General features: G+C 39.3%; 1 protein-coding gene across 1 annotated transcript; it reads left to right on the forward strand.

Moving 5' to 3' along the window:
* Positions 1 to 3,107: 3,107 nt before the first annotated feature.
* Positions 3,108 to 15,055, forward strand: klhl21 (kelch-like family member 21). The gene is made up of 5 exons (XM_034536499.1): positions 3,108 to 3,234; positions 9,040 to 10,125; positions 10,983 to 11,388; positions 12,383 to 12,455; positions 13,014 to 15,055. Exons 2-5 carry the CDS (start codon positions 9,099 to 9,101, stop codon positions 13,347 to 13,349), a joined length of 1,842 nt encoding a protein of 613 aa, XP_034392390.1. The 5' UTR covers positions 3,108 to 3,234; positions 9,040 to 9,098; the 3' UTR covers positions 13,350 to 15,055.
* The last annotated feature ends 37 nt before the right edge of the window (positions 15,056 to 15,092 follow it).

A 15,092-nucleotide genomic window follows, 5' to 3' on the forward strand; every position in this document is an offset into this window, starting at 1 on the left:
CCGCTGGCTGTAGCAACATAATTATCCTAAAGTGAGGAATCAATCATCATGTTCTTATCTGCAAGAAAGCAAATACAAGTATTCAAATACAAGTATTCCACCCCCCAAAAAGTCTGATTATGTCTTTAAACTACATCTGTATGTTTTGGCTAAAGGCTCAATACATTCCTGCTCCCTTTAAGGAAGAAAACTAAGTGTCATAGTGAGAATTGAATGACTAAATCTCACCATAGTGATATAAAATGTCAGTATCGGTTGTTAGAAGAAACTCTCTGGGTAGCTAATTTAGCAGCATTTGTGCAATGTCACTACGACCCCTGTGTAAGATGTCCATCAGCAATTCCCACATCTACAATACATGAAGGACAAAATGAGGCCTGGAAACTTCCAACAGCAGGTCACTCTTAATTGCAACGGAAAGGGTATTTCACTCTTTATTACCTTCGCAAAATACTTTTGCGGAGGTTATGTTTTGATCGCTGTGTATTTATTTGTAAATATGTCTGTTTGTTATTCGCATAACTCAAAAAGTATTAAACCGAATCGCATGAAATTTGGTGGGATGATTGGCTGTTATCCGGGGACCATTTGATTAGATTTTGGGAGCGATCGGGTCAAAGGTCAAAATCATAAAAATGTCAAAATCATCTTTTTACCATAGCGTTTTTAATTTGTGTCTAATTTGCATGATACTAATGCCAAAATGTTCAGAACTTAATGCCCAATCGTGTGATATCCACCACGACACAATGCCGTCATTACCCTTGTTAGCGAAATGGGGGTCAAAGGTCAGGGACTCACGATACATCAATGGTTTTCTTTCGAAATTAATAAATCAAGGCTGATGTTCATACATAATTCTTTTGTGATGTTTACCACAATATCTGGTATCAAGTTACATCAATTTACTGTTCCCCACACTCTCATGCCAAGTACCAAAAAGTGGCTGCGGCGAAGGTATGCGCTCTACCGAGTGCCCGTTCTAGTTTTACATTTTACATTCCAGGCCATCATCTCTTTGTTTGCCTTCTTGTAATCCCCCTGCAGCAGAATTTGCTTTAAAGATATGTGTCCTCCATGGACTGAATATTAGGCAGTTTATCGAAATACAAAGTGTGTTAGGAATATTCACTGTCGGTGTTCTGCCGGATAAAAACAAACGACTGGGAAGAGCTGATGGATACATTTTTGTATTCATATGAAAATCAACAGAATTTCATCTTTGTATTTTGTGATAGTTCTATTAGTTTAGGCTGAGACTTAACTTTGTCTCATAAATTGTTTATATTTATATATTCAATGTTTATTTAAGCCCAATACATCTCATGTACAATGTTTATTTGCTCACATAATGGTTTGTGAATAAATACTCCTTCAAGCAAATCTTTATTTCCAGTGAGAGAAGGAACATGTTGAGATGCTTTTAATTAAAAGATGAGAGAAAATGGCAAACACTCAGAGGAATCGTGGAGGACTGGTGGGATTTCATTATTTAATGCTCAGACTTTTGAATTATGATTTTGTCTCACTAGTCACGCAGGACTTTTTTTCAAACACAGTTTTGTTCAAAAGATGACTTGAATTAACTTTTAAAGCCAGAAATCATTCAACGGTTGTGGGTCTAAGAACATTTAAATAGGGTATGCTTGGTGATGATAATTACCTGATAATTAAACTGCCATTATAGAAACTATAGCTTTTGCAGAGTAGCCTTAGAAGTGAATCAATGCTATTTCTTGCAGCTATTTCTCAAACTGAAAGATCTACAATTTCCTGATCTGAGATGAACACCTAATAGAGCGAGATGTAGATGGACTGATCACTCCTTTCATGTGGCAGTGAGCCATTACCAAGATTCTGAAAACGAAGCAGCGATATAGAACTCAGCCATTCATTTTTTACACCTTTGTTTTTCCTACCTTGCCATGTCAGAACCTCTTCTCGCTCCTTTTGACCATTTGTTGACCCTTTGGTTTATTGTCAAGCACAAATGGTTCGATTTTTTCAGACAATTGCAACCTCTCTGAAACAAGTCACATAACATTAACATCACATTATGTTTCTCTCTAAATACTGCCAACATTAGGGTCCCATCTAAATATGGAAGAACATATGACAATGTAATGATTAAAAAAAGATCCTGTGGGTCAGTATACAGAGCTTTCTTAAAATAATGACTTTGTACCTCCAAAATCCGGTCATTTATTTAAAGTGTCATTTTGAGATACTCAGTCATCATTGTGAGAATGTTTTTCATTATTTGGAGATACTAAGTCATTATCGTGTGATAATATTACATTATAAAGCCTAACATAATTGTTTTTCATGATGAAAAACAATTATGTTGACGAGCAGGGAGCAGGAAAAGAGGCTACCATAAATGCATACGGGAACCTTGTCATGAACACATTTGTTAGTCCTTTTTCTTGTAATACCAGTTTTTAAAAAATATTTTACAGATACCTTCACACATAATCCTTCAGTCAAATGGCAAACTTTTAAATTAATTAAACTTATTCATATTTCTCTCTCTCTAAAGAAATAAGATACTGTATATCAATACAAATTTAAACATTTGATGAATAATAATTTTGAAATCCTAGTAGCAATGTTTTAACCAGTAGCAATGTTTTAACTTTATTCATCCCGAGGATGAATAAAGTACATATCTAGTCTAATCTAATCATGTATTACTGTTTTAGCTGAACTTGTTGCGTTCATGGACTCGTTCTGAGCGTCTGCCTGTAAGTAAAGACACGCAGTTTATTTAGTGTATTTTTGGTCTGACACTAAATAATTAACTATTTGCAACGTAATTCTCTGACTTTTATTGTATATTTTGGCAATTCGTATTATTCGCATCTTCATTGTTATCGTTTCATTTGAATTCCTAGTTGTATTATTGTAGTTTTAGTAGTAATAGTTGGGTGTTTTATTTAACATCGTTGAGAAATGTAAAATAATGAATATGTGTCGGCAGACTCTATTTCAAACTTGAACAAATAGTAAAAATACGATCACACGTCGTCCCTGAGCAAAGACTGTCGGGCGTGTTGTTGTCTGCGTGTTAAGTGCAATAATTCCGACACCACGTGAAGGCAACATTTATTTCCAGTTTAGGGTATCATGGCGCAGGGAGGCCGACACGATTCACCGCATCAAACAGCTCGATTTATACGGTGTTAACTCGTTATTCTCTTTACAATTATTAACATCAGGAGAAGACAGATAGCGGTAAGTCGACTGAAACCGAGTTGGCATGTTTTTTACGTTTGTTTTCTTCCAAGCGGAGGACAGATTGACAATAGCGCTAACGTTACGTAAACTTATATTCGTCAGGAAAATTACGGTTACGGGCAATTTGTCAACAAGCCTTTCATGTTCCCGTGTGGTGAACTGGAGGACATGCTAGTGCTTCCAGATCACGGTTGGTATCGAGACTGCGCTCTCATTAAAGCAGTGAAATGCCCGCATATGGCATTTACACGCGTGTCTTTAAATTAAGTCGACAAGTTATGCGAAAAGTTAATTAACGCTAGCTATACCGAGAAGTTGCCAAGCATTGTTGTCATAATAAGTAGCTTTTACTGACACTTCGTGTGTGTTTTGGGGACTTTGGGTCTTTTGTATCTGAGTTATGATCGAGCATGAGCTAGCTGCATTTGAATATTATCTCTGGCCAAACATGGCTTTGAGAGGAGAACTTGTTTTCTCTGTCTGAGGCCTCGCTGTGCTCAATAATGTGGACTTGTATGGCTGCTGCAGTGATGCAAATGTTTATTATAACAAGTGGTGGGATGTAACTAAGTACATTACTACATGTAATCAAGTACTGTGCTTAAGTACACGTTTGAGGTCCGTGTAACTACTTTACTTGAGTACTTCTATTTTATTTGGGGGAAATATTGTACTTTTTACTCCACTGCATATGTTCATTAGCTATAGTGACTTTGCAGATTTATATTATGAATACAAAATATAACGCTAAATCAATAGAATACATTATTATGTATTCAAGTTAAGATACCCAGCATTTGTTAATTAAAAATAGCTTCAGCTGCAACACACATAACTGAATCAATATTTATTATCCAATAATATGATTCTGATAATACTTTTGCACTGTTATTTAAGTAAGAGTTTGAATGCTGGACCTCTACTTGTAACTTGAGTATTGTTCACTGTAGTATTGCCAGCTATGTTTATATTAAATGCCCGAACACCTCTTCCTCCACTGATTGTAACCTCTAAGTGTAACTCTTGTTACAGGAATGACAGGAATGTAGGGACAGACGAAAGAGCACATTGCTTGGTATTTGAATAATCCTGTGTGGTTTTATAATATGAAACAAGCCTTCTGGGTGACACTAACATTTTCTTTGCCCTGCTTTCCCAGTACAAGATTAATGTTATGTAATTATTCACTTAACAGAGCTCAGTCATAAAAATAACTACTTGACCTGGTAGGGGTTCACTGAATTCAAGGACATTCAGCCAGACACTAGTGGAAGATAGATTAAAACAGCTTTTACTTAAAAGGAGCAATTCAGCCGTATTACAATTATATCGCAAGTAAAAGTCCTGTAGAAGCCGAGAGGTTTCTGGTACAACTTCACCTTCTTCCAACTTGCATGTGGAATGGAAAATGTCTGACGGGGTTAAAACTTCTGCAACACTTGTCGTAAAAGATAGAACAACTTTACTGTAAGACCAGCGTGTTTCCTCTTGTGGTTTTCATCAGGGCCATCCAAGTAAAAAGTCCTGCATACAAATTTCACTCAAGTGAAAAAACATAACTAGTAGCAGTGAAAACTGTACTCATGCATAATGCACCTCTCTTGTTATATTCACAATATACAGCATGTTATTGGAATACTATGCACCTATATTTATATCCCAGTATTTTATATCACAAAATTACAAAATTCAACGGAATACTCCACTCTTAACAGGAATCTACCAATTCTCACTTTATAGGCAATGGAACACATCTTAAGAAAGAAACATATTTTAATAAACTGGCCTATAACCCTGTCAATCTGTTGTTTTGAGCCGTTACTGAACTGTAATGCTGAGCAACCTGGATCTCAGCAATCAAGAATATTTAGAAAAAGTGTTTATTTTTATGTGAAGGGTAAGAGCTGTCCATTTGTGATTGGATTGGATGGGGGGGGGGGGGGGGGGGGGGGGTTATGAGGTGAGTGTGGTGTGGTGTGGTGTGGTGTGGTGTGGTTGCCTTTTTATGGCCAGAAAAGGCTCAGCTGTGGAGAACTGCACTCTGATGGCTGCCTGGATCGACCACAGTGAGAGCAGCTGTCTCAGTGTGGTGAGCCCACTAGGTGCTGTGCTACATCACACAAAACTGAGCACTGTTGCAGACAAGAGCCCTCCAGCTTATGTGCCTCTTTTCATATTCTGTCACATACTAGACAAGTATAGCCTGATCTTAACACTTGCAAACTAAGATATTAAATATGAATAGCCAAGGTGATTCTGTAACCAGTCTCCTGTTATGATGACTGATACTGAAATGACAAAAAATGCAAAACAATGTTAACTCCTCTATGTAAATTGTCTTTGGTGGTAAGTGCACGCTCGTACCAGGAAGGGGCAACGCTAGCATTCCAAACAAGAGACACCGCAAACGTTTTCATGAAGTCAGTTTTTGATTTACTCTATTCACATGCGCAGAACAGCTCCTGATTAAACATGATGTACTTGTTGAAGCCACATTTTATAGGGCTGTGGGACAGTGACTAAATCGAGCACTTTTCTTCGAGATTGCAGTGTTCAAAGTTGGCTTATACAAGATGATGTTGTGATTTTTGCATTGTTTTGTTTTTTGTTTCCCTCAAAACTTTTGCCTTTTGTATTTTTACTCTAAATCTTGTTCTGTGGTTTAGTTCAGATATTCATATTTTATCCTACTGACTTTACTTCACCATGACGTTGGCCTCTGTAGTCTTTGTGAAATATCTTGCCATGAAATTTGGTTCATACATTGATATCCTCCGAAGCATTATTTGTAGTATGTTTGTCAATCAATCTCTGGTGCCTTCACCAGGTTGAAATTTAGTTTGTCAAATAATTTAGTTTCTGATGGCTAAAATAAAATGTATGACATGCCCATCAGTCTATTAGGCTATGATTTGTGTTTGGTGCTAATTAGCAAACATTAGCATGCTGACGATGTAATTGTGAGCATCTTAGCGTCACGCTTACGCTAACATGTAGCTTGAAGCCGCTATCTCGGTCATAGACTCTTAATCTTATTCCTGGTTTAAACTCTGACTCTGTAGGTTCACTTAGTCAGTTTCTATTTTCAGTAGTTCTGATTATTTGCCTGTCTCCAAATACACTAACATGGTTCCCAAGTACAGGAATAGATGAAGACCCTCTCATCAACCATTTAAAGCAATATAAAATAACACACCACCGTCCAAAGTTTTGTCCAGGGTGCTACTAAAGTCCTCTGACCAACAGCATTGTAACTGTTATAGTACGCGATGAAAGGGATGCTGACTGTCTCTCTGTGGTGGTCACGGATAGCAGTGAGATTGTTTCCACACATCTATTAATTCCCTCCCACTCACCATCCCTCTCTCCCTTCATTTGAAAACATAAATGTCTGTCGGCTATTCTTGGATCTGGTTGGTAAACATGCTGATCGTAAGTTGCTCAATACTTCGTGAAGTACAAAGCTGAGTCATAGCTTTGTAATGTGTTGTAGAATATATTTTTTTAAACGGCTAACATAATTAGATAAAGACCAGATGTGATAGTTGAATGACTTTACTTTTTCAGTATTTGTAACAGAGGGCAGTGGGATGAAGAAATATACACAACTGAGTAAAGGAAAGCTCAAGACGTCTATGTAAGGAAATGCCATTATCCCCTCCAACGTAAAGACAATCCCTTCCACAGAAGTTGGGCGTTTTTTCAGTGCCGGTTTGGGTGGAGATGTCCTGTCTGGCCTTCAGGAGAGCAGTTTGATCCCTCACAGAGCTGCAGTATGTGCACCGCTGCATGGTTGAACCCTCGTGTGGAATGTGTGTTTAGTCCTTTTGGCCAGAGCACCGGGGGCTTTATTACAACCTTTAAACAAGTCTCTGTAAGGAGATACCTGTGTATTTTGAGAAGGAAGGATTATCTCAAAATATTGACGAGAATCCTAGATAGGCCTTTAATGTAGACTCCTACTAACTCAGTAGCAACTTGTTTGTTTGTCTTTTTACCATCTGTTATTTATTTTTCTCCTGGTGATTTAACTGGAGTGAATAACTAAAATGGTAATACAATATGTTGTCAAAGTACACTCACTTCAGTCATGAATGATTGAAGAAATCTTTTTAACACCTTCTCTAGGGTCAAGATTAGATGCATATTTTTGTGTTATTGTTTATATCATCTATATTTGCATGGAAATGAAAGCAATCCACATTGTGTCTGACATTTCCAGTCTCAGGACAACAATATAAATGCAACAAAGCGGGTAACTCCATATTGAGTATTATATTACATTCAATATTGTAGTCAACTGGAAATATGTTACTGATTTCAACATTTATGACCAGTTTATTTTTGGTCTGTAAAAATGTAAGAAAATAGAGAACATTGCCCACAGTCCATTAAGGTGACTTTTTATTTTTCTCTGACCAACAGTCCAAAACTCAAATATATTCAGTTGCAATTATCTGTATTATTGTTGGTTATTTTCTCAATGAATCGCTTAGTTTTTTTAGACCATAAAATATAAATCACAATATCCCACAGTCCAGGGTGACGTCGGATGTCTTCAGTATACAACCTGAGGTTATACAGTTTGCAAAGAATAGAATAAAATGGAGAAAACCAGCAAATCAGAAACTGTAACAAACTACTTGCCAACGAATTTGTGGATCTAGAAAGAACCAGATCATATAGTGAGCGAATTTCTAGCATTTACTAACTGGCATTGAAAACTAAAATACAGCCAACTGTAATTGTATAACTTTACCATTTTACTATTCATGAAAGTATAGTTTTTGACACTCGGTCGGTCCCTGTTCCTGTTTGTCAGCTGTGATCAGAGCAGGTCTGTGCTACTGTGGGTACTTTGGTAACCTGGCTGCAGAATCCGATGACAGCGAGCTCTGGGTTTTGGGGTGCTGCTTTTCGGAAGGTGGTGATGAGGCCTGGGCTCAGCTGGCTCCTCTCTCAAAGACCATTTACTTAGACCACAGAGAAATACCAGTGGGGGTGCTCATACTCTCCCCAGAGCATCAGCCCACGGCCTCTTAGGTGTTCTCCCTACACCCCCCTTCAACTCATGCCTGTAAATGGACACTGCCGGTGTATTTATAGCCCTTGAGCACAAGAGAGCTCTGTATCTTCTCAAGAGAGACCAGAGTCGTGCTGAGCTTTGCCGAGAGGGGCTCATCAGGTAGGAGTAAAAACTAGTTTTAGGGTTTATTTAGAAAATAATTCCGAGGGCTGTTACAATACTTGCAAGTTTAGTTGTATAGTTTCTGAACTAACCGCGACTTATCAGTGTAGTTAACTGATTGTGTAATGAATTGCAACGTTTCATCTGGCACTGAGGTTTTGGAAATGTAAAATCATGCATTCCCTTTGCTTTTGTTCTTTTTTTTCTTTCTGAAACTTTTTGAAATGTTTAAAAGTCATCCTTCCCCTTCACAGGCCACTGTGTATGGATTTTATTTTATTTTAAAAAGCCCAAATCCCCTTGTTCCAGGTCCTCAATTGTCAGGATTTGCTACTTTTCTTGGTATCAAGTGGCTGTCAACTGAATATCTTGGATTGTTGCTCAGTCAAAATAGAAGACTTTAGGAAGGGCTTTTGGCAACTGCAATGGATATTTTATTTTTATTATATATATATATATATATATATAAAAATGAATGAATGAATGAGACACCTAATCAGCACAATAATTGTACTTTTTAGTGGCAGCCCTACATGGTGTGTAACATATAATGTAACATGTGATGGGTTGGAATTTTTGTTTCTGATGTATTTCTGTCTGTTTCTGTGTCTTAGACAAAAACAATTCTGACCACAACCACCGGATACTGAGACACCCAGAGAGAGGAGAAAAGATGGAGAAGCCAGTCTTGCAGACACAACCGTCCACCCTGTCCTTTTTCGACACGGCCCATGCCTTCAACCTGCTTCGGGGAATCCATGAACTCCGTGCTGAACGAAAGTTTTTCGATGTGACTTTGTGTGCTGAGGGCCGTGAGTTCCACTGCCACCGCACAGTGCTGGCCGCTGCCAGCACCTACTTTCGAGCTATGTTCGCGGGAACTTTAAAAGAGAGCGTAATGGACCGTGTAGTTCTGCATGAGGTGTCAGCTGAGCTTTTAGGCCTGCTGGTGGAGTTCTGCTACACGGGACGGGTCACCATCACGCAGGATAATGTGGACGTCCTGCTCAAGACGGCAGATCTGTTTCAGTTCCCCTCCGTCAAGGAGGCCTGCTGTGCTTTTCTTGGGCAGCGGCTGGACGTCAACAACTGCTTGGAGATCCAGGACTTTGCAGAGGCCTACGCTTGCCGAGAGCTGGCGACAAGCGCTCGCCGCTTTGTCCTCAAAAACATAATGGAGCTGGCCAAAGCGACAGACTTTAACCGCTTGCCGTGGAAGCGCCTCCTTGAGTTTCTGTCAGACGATAAACTTTGCATTGACAAGGAGGAGGCAGTTTATCAAATTGCATTGTGCTGGGTGAAGTCTGACCTCCAGAGGAGACTGCACTACTGGCCCGAGCTCCTCCAGCAGGTCCGACTCCCCTTTGTCAGAAGGTTCTTTCTGTTGGCCCATGTGGAGAGCGACCCGCTCGTCTACCTGTCGCCCACCTGCCTTCGCATGGTAAACGAGGCTCGTAGCTTCCAGTCCTGCGAGTACGACCGCCACGACAGACCCTGCCACCGAATGCGGCCGCGGCCGTCTACAGGGCTGGCAGAAATCCTGGTGGTGGTTGGGGGCTGCGACCAGGACTGTGATGAGCTGGTCACAGTGGACTGTTACAACCCCCAGACCGGCCAGTGGCGCTACCTGGCCGAGTTTCCTGACCACCTCGGAGGAGGATACAGCATCGCTGCCCTCGGAAACGATATGTATGTCACAGGTAAGTTAGTCAAAGATGTTTAAAACATTTTTTTACACACTATAATATTGAGGTCTTGCATGAAATCTAGTATTTATGGGAATTTGCATTGAGAAAATGTATATAGTATTCTAGACTATAGAACATGTTTATGTATAAATGTAGCACAGAGGAGGATGTACTCCATCTTGAAGTAAGAGCTTTATCTGGTGTTCCTCTAGCTGAAGGACAAACCACAGTGTGTAGTGGTTACAGTCGCTATGTATATTAGACTGGAGCGGTGTGAATGCTCCAGTCTAATATATGAAAGGGCTGTCAGGCTGTGCCTGTATAAATAAACTGCAGGCTCTTTGGTTAGTGTCTCCCTGTGTGACCAAGGCAGTGTGAGGCAGGACATGTAATATAACTGTAAATGTAATATTACTGGTGTCAAATTTGAATCAATAATTGAGAAGGTACATTAAGCTTTCTTTTTTTAAACCCCACTTAGTGTTTCCAAGTGGTATTATTGTTTGTGCCACTGTCGAAAAGACATCCAGATCGCTTTCAGAATTCGCAGAGTGAAAGCGAGGTTCAAATCAAAGCACAGATGGTGTCATTAATTTGCAGCCATTACATTGTGCAATCAACATTTACATTGTGATGAGAAGTTAAAGCAATCAAACTTTAAGGACAACACAGTAGCTTGAAATATGAAATCTTTGATTTCGGGGCAGCGTTGTTGTTTATCCCATTTCCTGGAGGATTGAAATCTATCTGCTGTTTTGCTTTGCAGTACATTATTATTTGCTTGGTTATAGTGCACCATGACGCAAAGCAACAAGAGGAAATCCTTGATGCATATTAACCATCGAGACAACATGTCTGTGTCCTCCCAGGTGGCTCCGATGGCTCTCGTCTCTACGACGGCGTGTGGCGCTACAAGTCTAGCGTTAACGAGTGGACGGAGGCGTCGCCCATGCTGAAGCCCCGCGAGTACCACAGCTCTTGTGTGATGAAAGGTCAGCTCTACGTGGTGGCGTCGGACAGCACCGAGCGCTACGATCATGCTCTGGATTGCTGGGAGGCCTTACCACCCATGCTGCACGCCATGGACAACTGCTCCACCACCACATGCAGCGGACGCCTGTATGCCATTGGCTCGCTGACTGGGGAGGAGACCATGACCATCCAGAGCTATGATGCAGACGCCAACCGCTGGGCAGTGGTCAGCTGTGGACAGCTGCCACCGTGGTCCTTCACCCCGAAAACTGTAACCCTCAAAAGCCTCCTCTACTTTATCAGGTGACGAGAAAAGTGACTACATCTTTATAGTTTAATTGGCTATTTAGTGTGTACGTTGGAGAATAATTGGCTTGGTTTCTTTTTAAAACAGTGATCCAGATACTAAATGTAAACACTAGTGGTGGAAAGTGACTGAGATCATTTACTTAAATACAATTTTGAGGTACTTGTACTTTACTTGGGTATTTCCATTTTATGCTACTTTATACTTCTAGTCCACTACGTTTCAAAGAGAGACATTTGATTTTTTTTGTATTACACATTTATAACTTAAATTACCAAGTTATTTCTAAGATTAAGATTTAAAACGATACACTTATATAGTATAACACACTAACAAGATGTTTCCAACCTTTTTACAAAAACATCAGTGTGTAGTTGGGACAGATCCACCCAAAAGAGACATTTCCCCTCTTAACTTCTAAAATACTTTTTATTTATAGGTAAAACTCTTCGATATTTCGCAAAAAAAGCAAGGATTAGAGAAAAGAGAATCCAAATGTATGTATTTTTCTTGTTACTCTTTGGAGGGGGCCAACGACTAGGTTTGGAACCACTGGACACAACTACCTAAAACTAGCATGAGATGCATTAGTGTTGATGATGTCATTTATAATAATATATCACAGGGGCAGATTTCCTGCAGAACAAACACGTTTACGTTTAATACACAAGTGGATTGGATCTAAGAACACTGATAAAGGCATTTCTATTTCTTCATTCTGTTGTTCTACCACTTGAGTGCACATGTTTGTCAGTTTCCTGCTGTGAGAAATGAGAAAACAAAATTCCACTAATCGTTAGGTTAGTTAAGAGTCAAATACAATTATATGTCCCGGTCTCACTGACAGAAAGACTACTTCAATATTTAGGATATGAGTTGTTTTTGTTCATGATGAATTGTTGTTGCAATAGTCGGTGAAGTTTGCGTGAGTACATTTGAAGTAATGATTGCTTTATTAGCGGCTTGACTTTGCTGTGCTTCTATTCATAGGGATGACTCAGCCGAGGTCGATGTTTATAATCCTCAAAAGAATGAGTGGGACAAAATTAGTCCGATGACCCAGGTTTGTATTTCACACCTGGCTCTTGTCTGTGAGCATGTTTTTATGAGCACTCTGTTATGTTCTCTAATAGTTCTTGTGAACTATTTTGTGTGTAAAAATAAATGTAAAGCTTTATAATTATCCTTCAACCTCCAATCAGTAGAGTGGAAAGAGTACCTGTATCTTCTGATTTTTTAACTCGTTACTTGTCCTTTTTTGTTTTTGGGTTTGGCATACTTATTCATAAATATATTAATTTTTTTCCATCCAAAACATTAGCTGTGTGTATATTTATACTTTGTCCAAGACAATCATTGATCCAGAGCAGTGTGCATTTAAATGAAGAGTATAGAGCTTAATATTTTTGTAACACATTTGAATCAACTACCTGTATTGCCTTATAACATTGGATTGGGTATAAGGAATAGTGGCATTGTATTGCTATTGACTACTTTCCCTAATTATTTATTCCCTTATATTTTATAATTACTTAATGCAGTATATTCTTTTTTTACTCCCTTGTAATTTTTGGGGCTCCCAAATGTATTTAAAGTGAAAATGAATTGTTCTTTTATCCAGGTGCACGTTGGAGGCAGCGTGGCAGCCCTGGGCGGTAAATTATACGTGTCCGGTGGTTATGACAATACGTTTGAGCTGTCGGACGTGGTGGAGGCGTTCGATCCGACCACCCGCTCATGGACTCTTGCTGGACGGCTACCTCAGCCCACCTTCTGGCACGGCAGCGTCAGCATATTCCGCCAGTTCATGCCCCAAGTGTCCAGTGCATTTGAACTCACTGAGATACCCGAGTCAAACGCCATCCACCTGCATCGGCACCATCGGCACCAAGCGCTGCACAATCTCAACAACAACATCAACCAAAACCAGAACCAGGATGTGAACCCAGCACACTGAGTTGGGACCTAGAAACCCCCGTTACATTTTCAATTTTCAATCAATCATTGCAGCAGTCTTTTGACTGTGAGAGAAAGGCCCGGTGTTTCTCAGAGACGGCCCCCGAATGTATACTAAAGTTAAGGGAAGCAACCACCTTCAATTCCAAGTTAGTCAGTTCTTGGGGTCGGGTTATGCTCAATCAGAATTAGTGTGTATGATGTGCTGTCTGACCACGTTGGAAATTCAGTGTTTTTTGTTCTGAACAGCTAGACTGGAAGGCCGACTGAAAAGCCATCAAAAGGGGGATGGATATTCTTTAGGTGTGGGGATAACGGTGACAATCTTTTTTTGGAAGGCATGCCTTGTGCTGCACTTGTTTGTTGACATGAAAAGTGACAACAATGGTTTATAAAAAATTAAAAAAAGAGAGAGTGCCTCGACACAGCTAAACAATCATGGCGTGGGAATGTTGGATAGTCGATTTTGGGAAGTTACACAAGTGGGAGGTTGCATACTGGGAGCTTCATCCTGGATGTCTTTTTGTCACTTTCAATACTGCATTCATGCATCTTTTGTGTAAAAAGTATATTTTCTTCTAGTGCAGTCTTCTTCGCTTCATTTTGGTGCATTGATGGGTTTATAACTTTTCCCTGACGACAGAGCAGAAAAAGAAAACGTGACTCCGATTGGTAGCTGCAGTGGTTGTTTTCCATTGGCCACAAGGGGCAGCAGCAAGTCCATTCCACAATTAGGAACTTGGAGAAGCTGTACACAGGTGAGATTGTTTACTGTATGTTTTGGTGTTACAAGAGAAAAGACTCCAAGGGTGAAGTCTAACTGGTGCAGATAAAGATTAGGCTACACTACTATTATAACTCCAGAGTCCAATTTATTGAAATTCAATCCATATTTGTTGGCGTTTAACCTTTCACAACCATTTTCACTGGGGTCAAAAAGAGGTATGCTAAAACATGACGACAGAACGTCGAAGCGCCATTCAGAAACTAAAATAGAAGCTTGAAATTAAAAAAAAAAGAAGGCATTTGGTGCCGGACTACTAAACAGACTTATGGTTTGATGGGATGGATTGAAATATATTGTGCGGAGTAATCTTGTGTCATAAGATTTCAGAAGGGTTGCATGTGATGTTAACTTCTACCGGGGTTAATATTCTGCTGCTAGCATTAATTAGGCATCTCCTTGTGTCACTCCCGGACTACATCAGCATTTTTAACCACCAGTCAAAGGTGCATGAAGAATTTTCTTTAAGAATTGTATTTACGGACATTTTAATGTTTTGTATGTTTATTTAAGGATATATTTGTGCTGTGCTTGCTTAAGATGTCCTCGCCTTTCAGTTGCATTAAGAAAGTTTCGTAAATGTGGGTGATGGGTCACCAGTAACTGGAAGTGCAAAAGAATCTCAGTTTGTTATCATGTAATTTAGCTTTAGTGGTTTTATGGTATTGTTTATGCATCATTTTTTATCATTGTCTTAGTTTTCATACAAGTTTGTGATGTTAAAACAATTTTGTAACCTCACGTACTATGTTTTAAAATGTTTACAGTTTGGTTACCGTAAATTAAACTGCAGACTGGAGTCACATTTGATGATCTTAGCAGGTTCCTAATGAACTTCTTATAAACAATGGACAGTAGTTGCAGCTGAGTGTGAAATATTTTTATAAATAGCAAGAGGAAGCTAATGTGTACACAATAAATAAAAAAAAAAATAAAAACAAAATATATATATATATTTTT

This window comes from Cyclopterus lumpus, chromosome 7 (genome assembly GCF_009769545.1).
Source record: "Cyclopterus lumpus isolate fCycLum1 chromosome 7, fCycLum1.pri, whole genome shotgun sequence".
Taxonomy (NCBI): domain Eukaryota; kingdom Metazoa; phylum Chordata; class Actinopteri; order Perciformes; family Cyclopteridae; genus Cyclopterus; species Cyclopterus lumpus.